Here is a 24,537-nt window from a genome sequence, read left to right as displayed (position 1 = left end):
AAGGTCCAGTGTAAGTTTATTTGCGGCTTCCGCTGTTATTTACAAGTCACCGGGTTTGCTCACCATCCCCTGGGAACCGAGGGAACCGGAGTTGCCAGGTAAATGCCCTCTTCCTTGTCTGCAGCACTTCGAGAGAGGCAGCTCCAACCTGTCTTGCTGCATGGCTGCTGCACGGCTGTTGTACGGCATGAACTGCGGAGCGGAGGCAGCGTTTAATTGCAGAGCTGTCACCGGGCAGCTCCTTTCGTTGCCCGCCTGCCGTGGCGTTTCTCCGCGCGGTTCTGGGCAGAGGCAGTCTGCCTCGTACGGCGGAGCGGCCACGGCACTGCTGCTGCTGGCCTGGCGGTCGCCCGGCTGCATCGCTGTGCCGGCCCCTTCGCGCCGCTCTGCCGCGGGGGGCGGGCGGGGGGATGCCCCCGGCGGGCTGCCGGCGGGCGAGCTGCGCGCAGGGCCCGGCGGGAGGCCGGGGGTAGCGGCAGGCCCCGCGCCCCGCCAGCCCGGACGTGCTGCTGCTGCGGCGGGGGAGCCCGGCCGCCGCCCCGCCGTCACCGCTGTCGGTGTTGTCCCTGCAGGCCGGGCGGGCGCCGCCCGCAGCCAGCCCGCCGCAGCGCGCCGCCCGCCCCCGGGGAGGCCCGTGAGGCCGCCCGCCGCCGCCGCTTATGCAACACATCATCGATAACCACCCCGATATGGCCACCGCGCTGCTGGCGGGCGAGAAGCTGAAGGAGCTTATCCTGCCGGGGCAGCAGGATGACAAGGCGGGCGCGCTGGCGGCTCTGCTCCTCCAGCTGAAGCTGGAGCTGCCCTTCGACCGCGTGGTCACCATCGGCACCGTCCTCATCCCCATCCTCCTCGTCACCCTCGTCTTCACCAAGAACTTCGCCGGTAAGGGCGGCGGGACGCCCTCAGCGGGCGGGGCGGGGCGGGGCGGGCAGGGCCGTCGGCACTGAGGGGGCAGCCGCCGCCCCTCGCCTTCGCACCTCGGCGGGCAGGGGCGTCACGGCGGCGGCCGCTCCCTGATGGCGGCCACCAGCGCTGAGGAGGCAGCTGCCGCCCCTCGCCTCGGCAGGGAGGGGAGCGCCTTTCCCCAGTGGTGGGCAGGGGACCCCACTCACTCAGCGAGTGCTGGCCTGCAGGCAGCGACCGAGGTGCCCAGGGCCCTGTGGCAGCCGAGAGCGGGTGCGGGTGACACGGGGGGTGGGTTTGTGTGCCTTAAGGTGGATCCTGGACAGGTCGTGAGCTGGACACTGACTGGCTTCAGGCGTTTGTCCTCATGGTAATTCAGGCGCCTACAACATGAGTGTTTAACTGGCCTGCTAGGGAGAGGCGAGTGCTTTCATGGAGACCGATAGGATGGATATATGGACGACACTGTGCTTTGCTTTACTGTGACAAAATCACTGGGGTCTGTTGAGGGCCTGCATCTTGCATACAGCCAGTAACAGTTCAAAAAGCCTGGTTTGATTGCCCGTCACCGCCGGTGCGGCATCCTTCCAGTCTAGGAACGTCAAGTTTTGATGAGCCTTGAAAATTACTGACCCAGTAAACTGTTAGGATGCCTTTCGGGCCATTAGGCCATGTGTAAGCATTGTTTTACTTTATGAAGTACAGGCTTGATGAGCATAGCTGCCAGTGCATGACTGCTTTTAAGGTTCCCTGAAGCTCCATACTGAAGATGCACGTGAAATTATTAGTGCTTTAATATACAGGACTGACCTGGCAGTCTGTAGCTCGTGAGGTTAGTGGGAATCTGCTGTATTCAATCAGTTTAAACATACCATAATCAGGCTATTGCTTTGCACACTGCTTTGGGATTGACTTCCAACGCTTATGTATCCTTATACTTGTTTTCGTTATGAGATAAATTACCTAGAAGAATAATTACTTGCAAATGGAGTCTTGAGATTTATCTTAATTATAGCTAAAACTTTTTCAGTCTACCTCAGTTTTTAAACATAGAGTTACATAGCTCAAGATCTTCAGCCGCAGTTAATGATAAGAGCCTCATTTTTTTGGACGGTCATCTGGAGCTATCTCCAAGAGGCTGTATTTTCAGGGCATGCTGAGCTTGCTAAACATCTGAAAACTGCCTCTTCATAGCAACTGAAAGGCAGGATTCAAGGTCACCTTTAGGGATCTTCTGTAGAATTCAAAAATTTGGGGATCCTTTCCTCTGTTTGGTTTGTGGAGAAGTAAACTAGTAAGAAGGCAATCCTGCAGAAGCTCACGAGACCGCATACCTATATGTGTGCCTTCGTGCTATTTGAGCTGTACAGGTTTGGACCTCAGCATGCCTAAAGATAACCTTGGGTGCAGGAAAGGGCACGCCCCTTCATGTGTGTTCCTTTGCATTGTGCAAGTTTTCCAGTAGAAGTCCTTTGATGACTCACTGCCTGTGCAGACGGCAGTAACTTGTTCTATATGAACAAGTCCTCCGGGACTGCAGATTGCGCAGGAAGCCTCAAGTCTAGAGACTGGGATTAATGCAGTGGATGTCCCTCTGCAAGTCTAAACAGTGGTCCTCCGTGCAAGTATGTGGAAGACAGGAAGTCTACTGAATTTCTGCATTTGAGTTTATTTTATGCTGTGGAAGACCATTCTCCAGGCTGATGGTTGTGTCTGAATTTGTTTTTCAGAAGTACCAAAAGCAGTATTGTGTGTGTCTGCTTACAGATGTTTGTGCTCCTTTGACCCAGGAAGATACAGGGTAGTAACCTATTGTGTCCTGCCAGGGCAAAGCTTACAAGGCAACACAGAAAACACCCTTACGTCTTTGCAAAAATGTGGGACTACGCTCTTCTGTCACATGATGTCATGCATTTGTTCAGATGGTCTGCAGTTAGACTCTGTACCAAACCAGTATGTACTGAGACTTCTTTACTAAGTCAAGCTTGTCCAGAGACACTGACAGCGGCGGTAACAGTAGTCCATCTGGATACATGCTTATTCCTGATTCTGCTGTTTGTGTTGCGTTTTACCCGTGCACTGCCGTTGATCTTTAAAACCCTATGTCTGTTTGCTGGCTTTGGGTACTGCTCCCCGTGTGCAATTCAAGTAATAGGTATGAAAAGTGCAAACTTTGCTGAAAAAATGGAGTAAGGTTCCTGCTGCCTCTTTGGTTGTGAATATCATAGTAACTTCCCAAACTTTACTTTGGGCCTTTGTGTGCAGCAGTTACTGCTTCAGAATAGGAAATAAAAACTGATGCTTACCGTTACTCCTACTTGTGTTAATGATACCCAGTGCAAGCCATGGAAAGCTACCATCATGCCACTAAACTGACAACAACCCCCTTTTCTGGGGTCTATACCATCTTATTTAATCATTGCTGGTAAAGCTCATGAAACAGTGGTGTGTGCACTTGAGACATAAAAGTGTAGTGATCAAAAAGCAGCAATTTCTCACAGAACTTTTTGCTCTGGATTGGAAGAGTCTGCATGATTAGTCCATACAGGAGATAAAAGCCTATGTACTTCTCTGATCTACCTTTGAGTGTGTGGGATCAGGCATAGCTTAAAGTATAGTCAACAGCTACTGTACAGTCCAGTGCAAGTGCCTTGAGAGCTGCCTGGCCAAGCAGCATGGGCATCCTGCCCTGGGGGTGTACAGAAGGCACCCCACCATCATTGCATCCCAGGGCCCTGCTGAGCCTTCTGGGGCCCAGGGCTGCAGTGAAGCAGAGTTCAGCTCCACAACACAGGACAAGATAGTGTGTGTTGTTTATTTAGAAGATGATAATTAATAACCTTCAATATCATTGTGTCTGTACTATAATATATTGTATTCTGTAGTTTGCCTATGGGTGAAGATAAAGGTTTTTTAGTTAATTATGTTGTTTAATTGCCATGGGCAAAGTCGTTGTTTAGATTAATGCATTTGCCATTCATGTGATTGTTTGTCCTTGTATTGGAGTGCTCTGATCTTTACATCGCTTTTGAGAAATTAAATCACAAATTTCAGTTTTAGTAGCATAAAAGGCAAGACCTAATTGTTTAGCAGATACTATGCTCTTTTTCTGAATAAATCACAATCCAGCTGAACTCAATGTGTTATAAAAGGCTTTAAATTAGGTATTGGGTTTTTCTTCTATTGTGTGTGTCATAGAACCATGGAATGGTTTGGGTTGGAAGGGACCTTAAAGATCATCCAGTTCCAGCCCCCCTGCCGTGGGCAGGGACACCTTCCACTAGACCAGGTTGCTCAAAGCCCCATCCAGCCTGGTCTTGAACACTGCCAGGGAGGGGGCAGCCACAGCTGCTCTGGGCAACCTGTTCCAGTGCCTCACCACCCTCACAGTGAAGAATTTCTTCCTCATGTCCAATCTAAATCTTCCCTCTCAGTTTAAAGCTGTTGCCCCTTGTCCTGTCCCTACACGCCCTGGTAAAAAGTCTGTCTTTCTTATAAGCCCCCTTTAAGTACTGGAAGGCTGCAATAAGGTTTCCCTGGAGCCTTCACTTCTCCAGGCTAAACAACCCCAACTCTCTTAGCCTGTCCTCACAGGGGAGGTGTTCCAGCCCTCTGACCATTTTCATGTTCTTCCTCTGGACTTGCTGTAGTAGATCTTTTTTGTACCAGGGACCCCAGACCTGGACGCAGTACTCCAGGTGGGGACTCACAAAAGCAGAGTAGAGGGGGAGAATCACCTCCCTCGACCTGCTGGCCACACTCCTTGTTTACAAGTCTGACTCATTGTTAAAAAAAATGGGCTGTCATCCCTGGTCCACTTTTGCCCTATAAATGAATCTATAACATAACCAAAATTTATTGGGAGATAAAATTTTGTTTCCAAATTTCACTACTAGATAGCAGTGCATTTTGGGTGAAATTGAGCTCTCTACAGTGGGGAGGCGCAGGGCATGCGCACTGCTAGAATGTGCTTCTGAGAGTTAAATTCAGGCTGCAAAGGAGTCAGTAGGAGTTTGGCTGTTGAGTTCAATGGGGACAGGGCTTCACCCTGATGGCTGCAGTGAGATACAGTTGTTGCACTGGCCCCTCTGCGAAGAAATGTGTACAGCCCTTCTTTGTGCTTCCTAAACTTTCTTTTGTGAGAGAAAAGAGAGTCACTCAGCTAAACTCTCACATTGTCATTTCTGAGTCTCCCAATTCTCCTTTATTGTTTTTCAGACGAACCTGTATGATTCCAGAGAGGACACTCCTAGAAAGTTAATTAAAATAAATCCATTTGCCATATTTTTACTGGGCATAAGATGATCATAAGGTCATTTAGGAGCAGTAGGCAGCTACCCCACGCAAAGAGTACCCACAAGAGAAGGATGAATATTGTTTCCATTTCTAAAACTCACCCATGGACAGACTTCATATAAACGCAGGACATCCTGTATTTAGGGGCCAGTGTATGTTGACCTTGAAGATAAAAAGGATGAGTTTTGGAGGTGTGTTTCTCTTACCCAGTGGATGGATCCGTATTTAAGTGGAATTGGTTTTCTGGAGCCACAGGGCGCTCAGCCCTGGCGGAGGTGCCTACAGAAGGCAGCACAGGCTACAGGAAACCTCTCCTGTAGCAATGGTCTTGTTGGGAATAGCAGTGCATGCCGTTGGTAGTCACAAGGGAGCTTACTTCAGTTTGCTCTGTTTTTGTTTAGAAATTACTGCTTTAAAGATAGAAAATAATGTCTTTATTTAAATATGAATACTAGTCTGTTTGAATTTCTGTCAGAACAGTGACATGATCCCCATTATACCCTACAGGTTCTTAGGCATCTGCTGGAGCACTCATGCAAATCTACATGCAGTGCTTTGCAAAGGTCCATGCTTGTATTTGGGTCGTTAGAGATTTGATTTCTCATACCTGAAGATCCAGAAGCCTGACTCATTCCTTAGCAGCTTGAACACTTAGTTATTCCTGTGCAAACTAGAAGTAAAATACAACAAATATGAACTGAGAGTTCAGATTTTGTAGTACTGTGCTGTCCCAGTGCAGGAATAGGTGACTATACCAGATGCTGGCTGGTGGAGAAGCAAATTGTAAGCCTGTAAGTATAGGTTGTGACTTTTGTCCTTTCGTTTTATCTGTGTTGGAGCTGCTGGATTGTTCCCTTTGCCACAGTAAAGGCTTTGATGTTCTTTTTTATTTATTTATCTCTGTATTTATTTTTAAAGAAAGCATTTAAAGTGTTTTCATATTGAAGCAGACTAGCCTTAGATTAATATTTATAGAAAAAATTGAAAAGCACAAAACTTTTATTAAATGTGAGTAGGTAAGGCTCCAGGATAGTTCTAGTCCAGCTACAGCCTGTGTCCGTGTTCAGCAGTTGTTTTTAGCGATGATGTTTCAGTATCTGCTGTCAAGGTGTGGTCAGTCTGGGGAGGTACGGGTCTAGATAGAAAGGGATTGGTCTGTTAATGTGCTGCCTTTCCATTTTCGCTTCCTTTCTAAAATGCACAGAATGCTGAGTATTATTAGACTGGAATATTCATTATCGGTTTGAAGTGAGTCTGTTCGGTGTTCCATGTGGTTTTCATCCTTTCCTTTCCCCTCCCAGTTTTTACCGTGGAACTAGTACACACAGACCACAGCCATGAGTAGGATGCTGTTGGGTACTTAATACTGGTCTTCACCAGCAAGTGCTGTATTCTGTCCTCCGTGAATGATGATGCTACTGGCAGCGAGTGGCAGCCTTTTGTAGTGAAACATGGCATTTGCTGAATTTCCATGCACCGTTCTACAGTCCAGTTGACGAAGAGATACTTGGCTTTCATGATACGCTGCTTAGTTTGTTCATGTTGTTAATGTTTTTACTAAGTGGTCGAAATATTCCAGTTCAGTGTTATGCTGTGTTCAGAAGCAACACTATCAGTTGTGTCTTTGGGAGGTTCTCTGCGTAAGGGACACCAGAGTGGTGGGCCCCAAAGGAGAATACGTTGCTGTTTCTGTTATGTGTTATTTTCATGATACTGAAATATTTTGTTCTCCAAATTTTCAAAAGCTTTAGGACTGATGTCATCAATTATAGGGATTGCTAAGTCATATCCCTCTTATATAATGCCTCATGCTTTCTATTCACAGTGAATTGTTCTTTCTGTATTGCAGTCATGTTTGCTTTTCCCTCAGAAGCTGTTAAATACCAGTACTTTATTAAACTAAAGCAAAACAGTCATCCAGATGATTTTTATATTTTAGTCAAAAGCCAAGCTTTGGCATTGATTTTCTTGCTAGGTTTATAAAACAGTGCCTACAAAATACCAAAAAGTTGCTCATAAATACTGTATTTCTATGTCTCTTAGCAGTTACGTAGCTCAGCCCTCTACCACCCTTCTGCTAGAAAATTCTCATGAGGAAGTAATGGAAGGAGACAGTAAGTTAAATGACTGAAGGGTCAGTTCAAGTTTTTGTTTCCTTTTCTGATTTGTAATCATTTTGCATAAGCAATGCTTACTTCACTGTGTAGTACAGTATATGCGTGAGTTCAGTGTCTTTTTATGCATTTCACCCTACAATATGTTTGAAATAGTATATGTTGAAGATTATTATAAGATGCGGTTTTATTTTGTATTTCTGGTCAACTTTTCTAATTTTTTTTTCCGTTTCAAGTTGTGGCCAGCATATTTACACATGCTCACTTAATGTGACTTACCTATTAGATGGCTTTTGATGGCTTCCTTTTCCATTTTTTCTCTTTAACTGCAATTAAAGCCACACAAAAGAAGAAAGTGAAGATGACATTTTTCCAAGTGACTATTGTTAGCGCTAAGAGTACAGGGCCAGATTGTTTTATGTACATGACGACACCAGTGCAGAAAGTGGTTCTGAGGTGGTATTAGCTGTGATGAGAGAATTTAAGGAGTGTCTCAGTACCACTTGTGTTTAAGTGCTTTCTAATCATGTATTAAAAAGAACTGAAATAGTACAAGCAACCACGGGCTGGCTGCAGTTCAGCCACTGGCTGTTTGCACTGCTGATGGAATTTTTCCCAAAGGGTAAGAGCAATTCACACACACGCGCACAAACACAAGGTGTGCACAAGATACGCAAGCTGGCTTTCCTTGGGTCATTTGAAGATTTGTGGTTACACATTTGAATGTTAAATGGAAAAGTAATCTTGAGGAAATGCATGAGTCTCATGTATAATCGTTCCACTGCAGTTCCTAGCAGCTACAGATAGTTTTCTGTCATTAATTCCATTTCTCTAACTTTATTGACACATATACATCTTTTTTTCATATGAAATGTAGTGACTCTGTTTGCACTGTTAAACCCTTCATCTTCCCAGGTGTCACGTATGTGAAGAGGTCCAAAATGTGGGTGAGATTTAGCTTCGTACATGCTTTCAGATGACTTCAACAATTTGAACAGATGGTCCAAAATATTTTTGTTTAAAAGCTACTTAATTCATTTATCTTAGTCAAGAGGAAACCTTGTGAATAAATAAGAGTAAGGTCAAGACTGTTTTTCAAAGCTACCCAGAATTATTTTGAAGCTTTTTTTCTCCCTAAACTGGGTAGAAATTATGCATCCATGATCTAGAAGTAGTCTAAGCTTGTACTGTTTCTTAGAACTGTAAAACTCTTCAAGAAGAATCTGCATCATCACTGAGTTCCTGGGGTTCTGTCAGCATGAAAAATTACTGCAGTGGGCACCTTCAGTAGGTTTGATTACAAAAGCTGAATAATTTTGCAGTAGACTGGCATGATTCTTGCAAAGATTCTCTTTGTTTCCCATGATACAGGATTTATTCTAAGAAAAACACTGAAATCAGTGCAGATATTTCCATCATCAGGGATTTTGTCCCAGGCCTGTATTATACTCCTGCATTTGAACTGGGAAATGCAGCAGTTCATTATAATAGCAAGGTTTGGGGATTTGTTTGCTTTTCTTCACTGGCACCATGCCTGTCGTGCAGATTCTAAGTTACCAGAGCAGCGACGCAGCCAGGTGCTGAGATGCGTGGTGTGTTTTTTGCAGCTTGAGAGCTCAGTGACTATTTCTGGAACACTTCAGTTATATGCTGAAGTAATTATTTCAGCATTTTGAGACTGAGGTGCCTTATCTTCCATGACCTGTTCAGGAGAGCAGCAGACCTCCCCGCTGGAGCTGGCAGAGCACCTGGGAGCCTTGGGAGGCTGATTCTCCTGGCTCTGTCATGATAGATCACAACAGTTCTGATACTTTACAAAATCAAATTTCTCTACACATGGAGGAACCAGTTTTCCAGAAAGCAATAGACCAGGCATCTCTGCCTCCAAAATACTATGTTATTAAAATAACATAATTACCTAATGAGTTAACTATTGGTGGTTTTCTTCTTTTTCAATACAAGTTCTCCGGGTGCTCTGTTTATGCCAAGATGTACTTAATACAAGCCATCTTCTTCATTTCTAATCATTAAATAACAATAATGCAGAAGAACAAACCTGCTGTTTCCTGTTGCTTCCTGTGTTTGTATTTTCCACTTGACCCTTGAATTCAGAGGCCACTCTTGTCTGTGCTCATCAGTTTCACTGGATTTTCATAATTCATTCACTTTGGCATTTACATGTTCTTGCAGTTTGCTTCATCTGTTACTCTGGTCCACATTATCATAGTGTCCAGTGCTTGTGTGTTTGCTTTGGGGTTCCACCTCTAGAGGGGAATTTCTGAGTTGCCCAAAAATATTTTTTTGATCTTTGGAAAACATTGAAACACTTATTTTCACACATTACTTCTCCTATGCAGATGATCTGTACATCACCAAAATTCCACTCACTTCCTCATGTAAGGGCTAAATTTGGGAGGAAGTATTATTCAGGTCTCTTTTGTAGGACTATCTGCATGGCTGAATGTCATTTATTGTATTTCGAAGAATACGTTCTTTTAAATTCAGATCTAACCGTCTCTCAAATCAACATACTGCAAAGCAAGGTTGTAATAAAGAAACATACCTGTAGGTGTGAATATAAGCATTGTAATTTCCTTCCAGGTGTTTTCTGTTTTCTCACAGAGCTCTCTTGAGCACATGAAGAACTGCTCCTAGTGATGTTTAACAGTACAGTCACTGTAAATAAGTTCTCTTTCCAGTAATGTTGCCACCGTACTGCGTGGCCATCACACGGGGGATGGTAGCTCATTATTGAGGAAACATTCCTCTGTAGGAGCAGCCTAAGGGATTTCATTTAGGTGTTTCTGCACCTTCTCTGTAACAGTTGCCATTTCTGGAATAGCCTTCTCCAACAGACTTCAACATACCAACCAAGTAGGAGTAGGTATCTTTCTCTCCTGAATAACCTGGGCAGGCGTTACAAGTCTTTAAGCCTTTGATTGCTCCTAAGTGAACTTCAGCATACCAGCTACTTTTAGAAGAGCCAGTGTTTATTACAGTGGGAAAGAATAGTTCTGTAAATTTATATATACACTAGGAAAGTGCATTACTAATTTATGGATTCGGCAGATCCAAATTATGTGCAGTTCAAGCAGTAGTCCTGCAAGTAAAAAAGACCCAAATTGTAAATACGGGGACACTTGCTGCTGCCCTTACGTTGCAGTTACCCCTGTGGGGAACCCATTACCTATCAGTCTTTGACACTGCATATCTGCATCTCACCCGTTATGACTAATCCTTGTAGAGTATGGGCCAGTAAATCTTACTAGCAGCAGTGGTTTCCTGACTCATTTCTTTAGGGACTTTCTTGTCAAGATTTTTTTCTTAAACAGGACAAGTGGTTTCAGAGAGTGGGCAAAAAAGGCTATACCTTACCTTGTTGATCATGGAGAAATTTGTACCTTAGGAAGACTTCATGGGCATGGAACCTATATTCAGATTTGGAAAGAATATTCCCTAAGAAAGGTAAAGGTATTGTCTTTTTGTTTTGATAAAAGTAGTAATTCTTAATAATTAGCTTGCTAAGTTAAGGCTTAGTTTGATGAATGTTTTCTTATTCGTATGAGTAAACTCAGTGAGTTAAATAGGACTGTATGACTGCAGTTGATACACAAAAGTAATTTTAGGAATCCATCCTCATGCTGTACTAATTTCTAACCTTTAAATAACCTTTAAATAAAATAGTTGAAATAAACCAGTTAAGGGAGTTTTTCCTTTGGCTGTGAATTAATTTGGGTATCAGATGGCATTTGTTAAAATCACATTCAAAGTAGAGAGTTACGTATTCCTTGTGGACTGTGTGACTGAGGTGGAAAACCTGTATACTGTTTAGATACTGTTATACTTCCTTAGACTGCATTTTCTGCTTCAGTAATGTGAATGTTTTTTGTTCTTTTTTTCCAGAAAGAAGAGGATCCAGGACATTTCTTTTCCATTTAAAAATTGCTGAAAACTACTAAATAAATTATTTCTGTTTCTCAAAATAAACAGTTTGCTACCTGCTTTCTTGTGCAATCCTTTTAGTACTCAAGATGAACGAGGCATGTATGTCTGATTGCTTACACGTATGTCACACAATGTAAGGAGGGCAGTATGATAAGGACTACCCTTGTCAAAAACTGGCATTTATTGCTGAATTCAGGGAGTTTCTCATTTATCTTGGCTGTTAGAAACATGTGTTCTGGCATCTGATGGGCAAGGAGATTCAGAGGTTCTACCTGAACACTGAATTTCTCCTTAGAGTCAAGTGGAGAGGACCATACGAGGAGTCCTTCAGAGAACTTAACTAACTGGAATGCCAGCTTTTCTTCATGGGCAGGTTGGGCACCAGCACGAGGATGATTTAGCAGCCCTCTTCAAGAGGGCAGAAAGCCAATGGCTAGGAAGCGCTCGGCCCAGGGTGAGTCATAGTATGTTTAACTCGGTAAGTATACTTATCAGTATACTCACCTGATACTTAACTCAGGTCTCCAGCATGAGGGTTAAGGCACTGGTCCAGGAGCAGGGAGATCCAGCCTGTTTGGCAGCACCTGAGCACCACTTCTGCTGCCTATACCCAATGTAGGGCCATCATGGTCAGGCTGAGCAGTTACTCCTAGAGCCTCAAAGAATTTTTTGCACAAGAGCCATACTGACCTTTGTCTTGGTGTAGCAAGCACAAGAATTTTTGTCTTTTTTCATTTTTGAGTTCTATTTTCTGAAAACTGGGTTCCTTTTTTCCTTTTTTTTCTGTCTGCTGTTAGAAAATTGTGCTATTCCTTCTGCATTACAAAATTACTGCACTAGAATGCACTAAATCATGCAATTCAGTTGGAAGATTAATGAGGTGTGATTTCTTTTTCCAGAACAAGTTCTAAAAGCTGGAGGTCACGGGAGACATACACAATTTATTATTATGGTTTATATTTTGATTTGGGTGAATATACTTTATTTCGCTGGGCATATGAGAGATGGTGAAAAGTCGTTTGCCCTTTTGTATAGGGACGTGTACTGTTTATTACAAATATTTCCTTTTCTTACTTTTTAATCTCTACCAAAAGCATTGCAAATGTGTTGTACATATTTATTTAAATAACTTTTGCTCATAATAATATTTTAGAAGCTTGAAATTGACTGCTCCTTCAAAGAGACATGCACATGTCAGATTTTATGCACTGTTAGTAATCCCATTGGCTTCAAAGGAACTGCCCAATGCATGAAGTCACTTAAGTCTTTTAGGAGCAGGTCTAATTTTTTACAGTGTTGAATACTAAGAGGTTGGCATTGTTATCTTTATATTGAAGGAGCAAGTGAGTGTTTGGTTTTGATGCAATTCACTCGCTTTCCCAGGAAGACTTGTGAAAAATTAACTTTGCAAAGATAATAGTGATACATACCAACCAGCTTCATCATGTCCTCTTGACAGTGCTGTTTCTGCGTACCGTGCACCAGCGGGTTTTTTTTTTGCAAGGTTTCTTTTTTTATAGATAGGCAAACACACACACCGCCATGCACGTGTGCGCACACACAGCCTCCTTGGTGAACGGTGCTGTTGATATCTCTTGCTTCGATTGAGATGCAGAACTGGGGCCTGAGCTTTAGCTGCTCATATTGCAATGGTAGCCTTCTAGCCATGTTTTACCTGATGTGTTCCTAGTGCAGCTGGCCATTACATTCATTCTTGGAAATGTCCATTTCTCAAAAGTGAAAAAAATTTTTCCTGCATGAATCAACCATTCCTGCTGTACATGACCTAAAAAAACCCCAAGTTCATCTTGAGGACAATCAAACATTGGAGCAGGTTGTCTTATATAGTCTCCATCTTTGGAGGTTTTCAGACTGGCAAAGGCCTAATCAAGCTGGTCTGAACTGAGTCTTGACCCTGCTTTGTGTGGGGTGTGGGACTCGGTAACTTCTGAGGTTCCTTCTAGCATTTTCATGATTCACTTCAGGGAATGGTCTAGAACAGCAGTGAACAAATTTTTCCGTTGGTAACACCATTTCCAGAGCTGAGATTCGTTTTTGCAGGGGGAAGTTTCACAGAAGTTCCAACCCCAAACCTCAGCACCCCAGGTGCCTTGAGGAATTGCTTGAAGGAATTTCAGAACTTGACAGTATTGTGTCTCCTGGTTGAAATTAAGCAGGATTTATTTATCTAACATGTTTTCATGCCTGGCACTCGCAGCCTGACAAACAATGTTCAAATCGGCGCCTCTTGAAGGGGGCAGTTGAACATATGCTGAAATATATCGAGGTTGGAGAACCACTGAAAGGTGGTGACTGACCTTAGATTGGGAACAGTAGGAGTGGGAGCCTGTGCCTGCAGGAAGCCCACAAGCATTTCCTGGGGCCTTTATTAACAGACAGCAGACTTGGCAGCTCCTAGCTTCCATGCGTTGCCTCCACTCCTTTCCATACTGTTTAGATGCTTTGTAAGAGTTTTTTGAGCACAGCCCCTTCCTTCATCCTTTTGCCTACCTTGGCTATCTTCTTGCAACCATGTACTCTCTTTCATTCCCCTAAAGTAAGTTCATTGGACCACAATACTTCCTGCAAGTCATTTTTCTCCATTTAAGTAGTACTTAAACTGATGGGATGAGATAGTACAGAATGGAGCACGTGAAAAAACTTAGCTGTCACAGGATTTTAATTTTTCAAGTGGCATAACCCAATCAATTATATTACACAACTGACTAAGTAATTCTGCATTGATTATTTCATCTTCTTTGCATGTCTGAAAAATATAGTGAGGGTCTCTCATACCTTATCCGTGAGACTAGTTTTGTGGATCTGTGCACAGTGAGCAGGATAAAATGTATTTGTGTACAGCTATTGAAAACGTCTGATGTAGTGATCCTCTGATCATCTAATAGTATCAAAAAAAGGGAAGCTAAGCTTCCTGGTATGCATCTTTATACTCAAGTCAGTATAAGAGAAAGTGTAATATACTTTATATTATATTAACATCAAGGACTTTTTTTCCGGTGTAGTAATTGTTTCTGCACAGCATTAGCACAGGGTTACTTAGTCTCTTAAAAATTACATAAAAGGAACATTTCCTGGGAATGTAGGTAAGTATTATTGAAGACAGGATTTGTTCTTCGGTATTCCTAGTGATTTTTTTTCTGAAACCGTGTTGAACTTCATATTCTGGCATGCAGTTAACACATTTGTCTAGGTAGACCTCAGGGCCGACCTTCGGACTTTGAACTTACTGAGATTTTACTCTGAGCATCAGAGCTAAAAATCTCACAGTAAGCCTATCACATTTAATGCAGACAAGTTGAGTTTAGTATTCCAGCCACCAATAGCGATGGCAGGTTAGTTATCTTACTTTTTTTTTGCCTTTGATGCATATGCACCTGTGGGGAGATCACAGAGACATGCCCACCCTTTTTATTATTGTTTAGAATTGGCAAAAGATTATTTTGGTGATTATGACCTCGTTCTCTGTTTTTTTGGTAGGAGTTTCTGTCTCCTGGGCTTACAAGAATGTAGCTATCAAGGAGAGTGGAGGGAGATTAGATTTATGGGCTTAAGCCTAGACAACATTGAGAAGACAACCAATCTGCTCAGTCATAATAATGTCCCCTAAGATTTTAAAATTTTTTTCCTTACAGCATCTTACTCTATTGTCTTTTCCTACACAGTTGAACAGTTCCTCCATATGCAATTAAACTGCAGAGTCTTGGGAAAAAGTTGCACTTCATGGTGCCTGGAATGTTTATATGAAAAAGAACTTCCTAAACTGCTTGAGGATTTTCAGGGTGAAACAAGAATGTCTTTGTATTTATGAATATAAAGTTAAAAGCAAATACTTTTTTTTATATTGCATGATCCAATGTCAGAGCTATGATTTTAACACTGTTAACAGTCTTTTTTAGTGCTATTTGCCCATCAGGAGTGCATTGTAAAATAAAAAAATACATCTGCTGTGCCTTCTTGAAACTGTGTGTTAAGTAGGGCCCTCGCAGCTAGCGTGAGCTGTATGTGTGAAAACCACTTGTTACTCCCCCATCCTCATCAGATCTGCACATTGAGATCCAGCTCTATGTTACTGCCATCTTTCATAATACACAACATTAGTCATTGACATGATGCTTTTCTTTTTCATTTATTCCTAATTGATGCAGATTGTGGTAAAGGACAAACAGGTCCGTAGTCTGCTGTGATGGGATCAGACACCTTCATGGCGTTAAATGCAAGGTAAAATCCTGGCATCGCCTGAGAAGGAGCATTTACAAAAGCTAACTCAAACCTAGTGGTGATCTTGCTTGGCAGCTTCTTGGGAATGAAGAGAGACAGGCTTCTCCAGGCAATAGCTAAATTAGTCTTTTGCTTTGAATTATTGTCCTCTCTTCTCCATTGTCTGGACTGTTTTCTAGATGAATGAGCTGATGCTATGCGTCATGAGTCAAGTCCTGTGCTGAGAAGGTTAAGCTAAATTCCCCTGTGGAGTAACTTTACCAAAATTAGTGGCATTCACTGACAGTTGAGTATCGCTCGAACATATTAGAAGATACCGTTTCAATAAATTTGCATTGCAACCCCACTGCCTCCACTTCAAAGGTTATAAGAAATCCCACTGGCTTCACTGCGGATAGAGTTTCATCTGAAGGGTTTTGGATTCACATGGCATATAACAGAAGTCACCATGCTCAGTAATTCCCATGAATTAGAGATCTCTCACAACTTACCAGGCAATGGGAGCAGCTTGAAAAATGTAAACAGAGGAAAAGCAAACAAATTCCTGTAAAATGACATTTGCTTTCTTTACTGGGCTGGGCAGCCCCGGTTTTGAAGTAGCCTCTAAGGAAGCTGTTCAATCCAGACTGGAGTCGTGAAGCTTTTCAGTCTTTTTTTCACTGAAGCAGTGGCAATAGACAGGGTGCAGAGTTAGTCTGCAAGTGATCTGTCCAAGATAAATGTAAATGTTAAGACATTTCAATTTCTTTCGTTTTTCTGTTTATAAAATAAATATATATTTTATTGTTGTATATATACAATTTTGGCAGAAGTCACCTGAGCTTTCAGATCTCAGTGAAGAGAGTTGAAGAGAACTGTTCACAGTTTATTTGGTAGTAGCAACTGATACATGAATCAAAAAATAATCATTATGGATGATTTATGTGAATACTTGTTGCTGTCTTGCCAAGTATGCTGATACCCATGTATGTCACAGCAAACTAGGTTTCATATTGCCAGGTTCTACTGAGCTTAGGGACACCCAATTCAAAATATTTGTGTTTATGAGAAACATACCATGCATCTTTGCCTTTTTTTTCCACATGGGAACATTTTCACATAGGAATGTGAAATCTGGGAAATCATATGGTAAATCTTTGATAGGAGGATTTGTAATTTTTTATATGCATCCCTTCATGGATGGGGTTGGGAGGGCATGTAATTACCGAAAACAAGAGTCAGTGAGCATTTTTTGTGTAACACATGGCTGTAAATATACAAAAATAGTCTAAATGTGTAACATGGGAGTGCTTTAAGCTCCCCTCTGAGGTTGAAGCTAGATCATTTTAAAGTAGTCTTCAAAAGTGATTTTAAAGAATTTGAAAGGCTTACTCACTTTACGTGCTGTCTTGGACAGCAAAGCAACTATATGTTCTAGCAACTCTGTTCAAATTGGTTGTATTTTTAGAAAAGAATCCTCACTGAATCACTTTCAAAAACAAAACAATTGTGCAGTCCTCATCACGTAGATCTCTGCAGGTCACAGGAGGGGTTTACACCTCAACATTTCACCAAAGAACTAGTTAATGCTTTTGATTTGCTTGCATATGAGAAGCAGTTGGTCAAGTAAGGAGTCCTCTGTTAAGCCAAAAGGATTAGAGTTTTTTGCCTGCCTATTAATTTTTATTTTATTTATGACATAACACTTTATTATTTCTCTTCATGATTTGTATTAAGAGAACAGGACAACCACTGTCTTCCAGTGAGCTGTTCTCGATCTGAATTGTAGACTGCGTTCAGAACTGGAGCAAGCTTCAGGTTCTTCAGCAGTTCTCAGTTCAAGAGAACATGCCTCCTTCCTATGGGTCTCATTTTATGAAGTTTTTAAAGTTATACCAGAACACTGTAAAATATCTTCCCCTTGTTCTACCTGCCAAAACATGAAAATATGGTCTTCCTCTTTGAAGAGGGTGTTTTGATAATGGTCATTGTCCTTCAAGCAATTAATATTATTCTAGCTTTCGCAAGTTTTTCTATCTTACTTTCATATATTGCTAGAAAAATGTAATTATATAAGAATATAACTTACCTAGTGGGTCAAGACAAAAGTCCTTTTAGCCCTACATCCTGTCTCTAATGGTGGCAAAAAGCAAATGCTTAGGAAGGAGTGTTAAAATAGACAAGCATGTGGTGTTACTTCCTTTGATAAACCCTTCCACTCTCCAGCAGCCTGTGCCTTAAACATGTCCTTAGAGAAAAATTGCATCTCTGTGTATTTAATAATCCTTGCTGTACTTTTTCTTTCATTGCTTTGTCTGATTGCTTTACTGACACACAGAATTTGTTTCTTCCATAATACTGGATGACAGCAAGTTCCACTATTTAAATGGGCACCAAAAAAAAAGGTGTTACGGTTTCAAATGTAGAAGTAAATTTTCATAGTGATAAATACAGCTAACACACCAGATTCTGTCCTGGTCAGTCATGCTTTAATTCGAGTGTTAGGTGGGAGGGATACAGTTGACTAAATGCTTGTGTGTCTTTTAAGTTTCAATTTTTTCTACCATATTGAATTAATAGACTTTGTTAATAAGGATTAAAAACATTGCCTCAGCTACATTTAACTTTTTTCTATTTAGAAGAATATTTAGCTGGGATGAACCTTAAATTTCACCTAAATGAGTCTTTCAGCATTTGCACATAGCATCCTCAGCTACTCTATAGTCGATATCAAGTCTTTCAGCTTTACAGAGTTCAGGTCACAGTTGCTTAGGATGTTTTTCTCAGAGAGGTAATTAAAACGAAAATACTTATTTCTTGCTGACATTTCTAGCTCAGGTTAATTCTAAAACTTCCAGGTGAATAGTTTTGCCTGGGGGCTCATGAAGATGTGTGGAGGCTGAGCTGTCTAATAGACATGGAGGGCTTAACGGTCATGTAAAGATACAGTAAAATAAAATTGATATAATTTGAAATGTTTATTTTCCAGAGCTCCTTTTGTAGGTTAAATGCACAGCAGTGACTTTTCTCTCTGTTATACAGAGGAGCCAATATACTGTTATACACCACACAACTTCACCCGCGATCAAGCCTTGTATGCCAGAGGATATTGTTGGACAGAATTAAAAGATGCCTTGCCAGGAGTTGATGCCAGCCACTGGCCCTCCTTGTTTGAGCATAAGTTCCTACCTTATGCACTGCTGGCTTTTGCTGGGATAATGTACATTCCAGCTCTGGGCTGGGAATTTCTGGCCTCCACTCGACTGACTTCAGAGCTTAATTTTTTGCTTCAGGAGATCGATAACTGCTACCACCGCGCAGCTGAAGGGCGGGCACCAAAAATAGAGAAACAGATTCAGTCCAAAGGCCCGGGGATCACCGAGAGAGAGAAGAGAGAAATCATTGAGAACGCAGAGAAGGAAAAAAGCCCTGAACAAAACTTGTTTGAGAAATACCTAGAAAGAAGAGGACGAAGTAACTTTTTAGCTAAGCTTTACCTTGCGAGACATTTGTTCATCATATTTTTAAGCATCATACCAATTACATACTTATCCACCTACTATGCTACACAGAAGCAAAATGAATTTACATGCGCACTAGGAGAGCCTCCAGACAAAACAAGCAGCTCCAAATTGCACATCAGAGTGAACTGTAAACTGCCATCTGTCCAGCTCCAGCGGATTATTGCTGGTGTAGATATCGTTCTCCTTTGCTTCATGAACTTGATAATCCTTATCAACTTAATTCACCTCTTCATATTTCGTAAGTCAAACTTCATATTTGATAAACTGAACAAAGTTGGAATAAAGACCAAGAAACAGTGGCAGAAGTCCCAGTTTTGTGATATCAATATTTTGGCCATGTTTTGCAATGAAAATCGGGACCACATAAAATCATTGAACCGTCTGGATTTTATTACAAATGAAAGCGATCTGATGTATGACAATGTGGTACGCCAGCTGCTTGCAGCGTTGGCCCAGTCCAATCATGATGCCACTCCAACCATGCGTGATTCAGGGATCCAAACGATAGACCCAAGCGTTGATCCAGCAGACATTGATGCTAACGAGCAGCTCATCATTAAGAGACCAAGGAAGAAGATGAAATGGATCCCGACTACCAATCCCCTTCCGCAGCCATTCAAGGAACAATTAGCCATTATGAAGGTCGAAAACCATAAACCTGAAAAACCGAAGCCTGTGCGGAGAAAAACAGCAACAGACAGCCTTATAGCTCCTTTGTTAGAGTCCGCTGCAAAAACCTCACAGCAATCATCCGCTCATAAAACCGAGCCAAACGCCATCCCAAGCACAAGCAGTGAAAAAAAACACACTCGACACTTTTCCTTGGACGTTCATCCATATATACTTAGTAGCAAAAAGCCCAAGCCAGAGATTCAAGCCATCCCCTCGATGCCAACGTCAAAAAGCCAAGAGGGTGGATTTTTAAACCAGGAAGAGAATGTCGTAGTACACGTTACCTCCTCTCTCAAAGGTACAGTATGCCATGATGCCTGTACTGCTTCCACAGACCATAATTTGCATAGCAGTCTTCAGGAACTCAAAAGCTTATCTGAATTACTTGACCTACCTTGCTAGATTCTGGGATAGCTAATAATCTTAGGGCTTGCAGGCCTCAGAAATAGAGGTTCTCTCTCTTTGATTGGTATATATGGAGGATAAGGATTATTACAGGTAGAGCTGTACAAATCAGCCTGCAGGCTGTTGGTGCAGGTAATTTTTCAAATGTAAGCAGATTCTCGCAATTACAAATGTGGTCGTGCCTTGCCAAGGAAATGAGGAGAGTTTGGCCTCCATGATACCCTTCCTTCTCCACCAGCACCTGGCACATTTCAAACATGCCTTATTTTGAAGTCATATGGAAACTGCCGCAGTCTATGACCAGTACTCTGACCACTAATAGCCACTTACGAGTGTGTGAGGAACTGTGCTAATGGCAGTTAAAGCTACCTGCTTTAGAAATTTATAGAATACAGAAAAAATTCTCTTTAACTACCCGTTCTGAGGGGTCGGCACGTGTTTGTCACCTAGGAAATCGCAACTCAGATCATTGATACTGTTCTTCATGCAAGAGATGTTTTAAGTTGCCCTTTGACTCATGTGGACCAGAGAATGAATGGTCTGAGTTCTGGGTGCTGGTCAGGGATTCAGGAATTCTGCCATCCCCTTCCCATGTGGCCTCGCAGCAGATGCTCTTTCTGTGCCTCAGTTTCCTGTGTGTGTCTTGGAAATCCTGTCCTTTTCTTACCTCAAAGGAGTGTTTCTAGTATGTCAGTAATTATTAGGTGCTAGAGTAATGGGGAAAGCCATGTAAGCATTAGGCAAAGTGATAGACAGATAGATATCTTCTTGTTTATTTTTGTAAGCTACTGACATAAGAAAGAAGCACTATGCAGTTGAAGTTACAGAAAGATTTGTACGTACTTAAAGCAATGGCTCTCATCTCATTACAAGCTAAGACCTCCCTCTGGGCTTCGACAGACTGACAGCTACCGTCTCCCCACTGCCCAGCAAAGAAGTGATTTGAGGTATAAAAGTTTCTGTCACTTCCAAATCCCTATGCTCCTTAGAGCCCTCCGACTCCCCGATGTGCATGTGAGCTATTCTACAGCATTCCTTATCCAGTCACCTGCTCTGATTTCAACTCCTCAAAACTACTGGGGTTTTCTGGTCTCAGTTACCTTCATCTAAATTAGTGCTTGAATATTTTAAAGGCAAAAAATAATTACTGTAGTTTTGGGGCTCTGTTACTCCCCATTCCCATTAAAAATTTTCAGCTTTCCTTTTGAGTTAGACCTACATTGCAGTCCATCAGGTAAGGTAGACTTATAATTTCTGGAAAGAGACATCAGTTAATGTCAAATTGCTGAGTTCTTTCTAAAGACAAGTGGCTTACGTTGTGTAACCACTAGTTTTTCCCCATTGACAATATCAGTGCTTTTTGTATTCCATCCTGTGGATTTCAACAGTCACAATGTTTGTCAAAACATTAAATCATAACATTTATAAAACACTTGCCAGACTGTAGAGGAGAATAAAAGATACTTTTCGGTTGTTTTTTTGTTCATTTTACGAAAACACCATTCACATAAGGAAGCATGAGCATGCGTAAAAAAGAGCGAGATTTATGAAACCCATTTGTTGTTTGTCCTGTTTCCCTGAGCCTACAACCCTGTTGTTTTGAAACAGTCCCTGTTGGATTTCTCAAAGGGTCCCAAGAAAATTCGGTTTGGGGTCCATTCCTGCTCCCACTGAAATCAGTGGCAAAACTGCCAGTGGCTTTTATTGGTTCAGGACACTCCTCTCTGAGGGACTGGAAGGGGGAAAGACTGCTTGTCTTGTAACTGTCTGTTTTGTTTTCTTTTAGACACCCCTCATCCTGCAAAAGAGATCCTATACTCATCTGAGACATGCAGAACTGTGCCTGCTGCTGGGGCTTTTGTCACATGTAACCACAACCATATAGCCACAACCGCTGCTGCCACGAGTATGACTTTGAACCAAGTAAAGCCAGAGCCAACACCCGCGCTGACCTGCAACCCAGCCCACCCTTTGCTGCACATCAACACGCTGTACGAGGATCACGAGGAGGAAGTTTCAAACATAATAGACAATGGTATTCACTCACCCACTGACACAGGGGAAATTCTCTCCATCCCTACCCCAAAACAGATCAGGTTGGCAACGTTTGATGAACCAATGGCAATAGTGAGCTCAGTGGAGTACTGAAGACCCCGGGCTGCACAGCTGCGCCCTCGTGGCCAGGCCCAAGACCACTGCAGTGCGCACCATGGTCCCCCCAACGATGCAATTCACTGCATGAGCATGGAGAGTTTTCACACGGACTATAGCTTTTGGAAATTACACCAAACGGTTTTTTGGGATCACATCATGAGCAGTGTCAGTCATTTGCAAAATAGAATAAAGGAAATCTGGTGAAAATAGACCTTTAACACCAAGACAACCATTAGCTCTAGCTCTAGACTATAGCTTCCTGATTTAAGTGGGGGTTAGCACAATTTATGAGCGTTAAGTCTGATGGCATGCCACAGTAACTTTAGTGAGTGTTTAAATCCTTCACATTTGGAATCACTGATTAAAGTTAAAACAACATGGAGGTGAGGTATACCTTTTTTTAGTGGCAGCAGTTAAATATGTTTTTTTCTAAGCAGAGAGGATTTTTTTTTTCAATTCAGGATTATGAAAAAGTTATATGCAAGCAAAATTTTTGTTTGTTTGTTTCTTTAGCTCACTAATGTTGGGCCTGATGGAGACTTAGCTGAAAGGGCCTTACTACCACCAGCATTTAAGTGCAAAAAGATTGATACACTCAATCCCTTGCATTTATAAATGAAAATACCTGAGGTATGCCCCGCCCTTTAACAAGCTTATATGTTTGATGGAAGATGATGAAATTAAGAGTTTATTTTTTTATATATATTTTACCATGGGAAAAATTACTTTAATAACTTTTCAAACCAGGTGTTGCGTTTAGCAAAATCTGTAGAAGACAGTCATTGTAGCTGCTTATTTTTTCATAGTGTATTTATGAACCAGGTTAGAAACTTTCATGGGTGCTTCACTGATATGAAAAATCTTACGAAGGTTATAACAAAATATCTTACAAAATATGAAACCAGCAAAACTGTTTTCGAATAACACACAGTTAAAGAAGTCTATGAATTTCAGCCTGCAGACTTGGCTCGTCCTTGATTCAGCAAACACTTAAGGCCATCGATGGCACTGAGATGACTCATATGTCCAAAGCTAAGCACACACTGAAATGGCTTTGCTGGATCTGGCCTCTAGTGCAGGCAGACAATAATCCTGCAGTATGTGCCGTCACTCTGATTCAATATTTGCCTTCCTTGGCTCAAAGCACATCTTCACGCCCATCTTCCTATAACTACCGTATGTGTGATTTAATAGAAAACTCTACTATAACTAAAACATCTATTGAAAGTGTATCATGCAATAACCATTCTCAGCAAAATTATAGTGAAACAAAAAGTGACTGTGTTAAAATAATATTCCTAGCTGCATTCAAAATTATGGACTATGTGTGTTTGCTTCAAAATTATGTATAATGGTAGAAAAAACATGCAGCACAAATACAGGACTGAAATCTTGAATTTATTTTTAATTTATTACCTCAGACATGGATATAGGATACCAATATTTAATGAAAATAGCACTGAAAATAAATACTTATTATTCTGAATAGTTTAATGTGTACTACTTTCGAGCTTAGTTGCATGCAAGTGGGATTTTATTACAGGCAGTAGGCAGGACATGTAAAGCCACCATTCCTTTGACATTCCTTCAATTACGTCCAACCTTTTTGGCTTTCACAGCCAAGTACCGAAAAGGCAGCAAGCCACAGGACGCAGAGAGGGGAGGAGGCGTTGGGGACAGCTGAAGGACCCAGCTCTAACACCTTGAGGTCACGGCGCAGCGTGGAGCTGATGGGGGACGTGGAGCTCGGCCCAGGGCAGCTGGGAGATGATGGCTGCAACGGCTCCTGCTGGCTTGTCTCCTTCCAGCCCTGGGGACATCAGTGTCCCCCCGCAGCCCGCAGCAGAGCTGTCTGCGTGAGGCAGCCGTGGGGTGAGCAAGGATTTGAGCAGTTTGTACAGTGTGCCTGCAGCTCCAGGGCCGTAGCCTGGTCACCCTTCTTCTTCTTCTAACGCGCTCGAACACAAGCTGCAGGGTGTTCAGCACCACTGCCTGCATGGCTGAGAAACTGGTGTGACTTTCTAAACAACAAATCTGCGTAGCCAGGGCCTCATTCTACCCCGAGTACAGGAGCAAGCAAGGCAGCAAGGCCTAGGAGTGGAGCATCACCCCTGATGGGACTGCAAGCAAGGTCTCTGCCCGGCCTGGTGGGTAACGGCCGTCCATTCAGAGTGGCCTGAAAGCAATGACACATAGAGACTCAGGAGGTGAGCCGAATGCCCCACTACATCCTATTGGCTTAGATGAATACTGTAGTTAGAATTAATTTTTGGGGCAAATTAAAACCATTATAGTTCAGTACT

The 24,537-nt window shown here is 42.3% G+C and overlaps 1 protein-coding gene across 1 annotated transcript; it reads left to right on the top strand.

Annotated features, from left to right (window-relative positions):
* The first annotated feature begins 659 nt into the window (after positions 1-659).
* Positions 660-22,228, top strand: PANX2 (pannexin 2). The gene is made up of 3 exons (XM_086473654.1): positions 660-885; positions 18,522-19,973; positions 21,867-22,228. Exons 1-3 carry the CDS (start codon positions 660-662, stop codon positions 22,226-22,228), a joined length of 2,040 nt encoding a protein of 679 aa, XP_086329780.1.
* The last annotated feature ends 2,309 nt before the right edge of the window (positions 22,229-24,537 follow it).

Source organism: Leptosomus discolor, chromosome 1 (genome assembly GCF_034619465.1).
Source record: "Leptosomus discolor isolate bLepDis1 chromosome 1, bLepDis1.hap2, whole genome shotgun sequence".
Taxonomy (NCBI): Eukaryota; Metazoa; Chordata; class Aves; order Leptosomiformes; family Leptosomidae; genus Leptosomus; species Leptosomus discolor.
This window is presented reverse-complemented; position numbering and strand designations above follow the sequence as displayed.

What these genes read in the sequence shown, in the direction of transcription:
- PANX2 (XM_086473654.1), top strand. Translation starts at nt 660, where the DNA reads ATGCAACACATCATCGATAACCACCCCGATATGGCCACCGCGCTGCTG. An exon ending in CTTCACCAAGAACTTCGCCG is followed by an intron (nt 886 to 18,521) that starts GTAAGGGCGGCG and finishes TCTGTTATACAG; the next exon opens with AGGAGCCAATATACTGTTAT. An exon ending in CGTTACCTCCTCTCTCAAAG is followed by an intron (nt 19,974 to 21,866) that starts GTACAGTATGCC and finishes GTTTTCTTTTAG; the next exon opens with ACACCCCTCATCCTGCAAAA.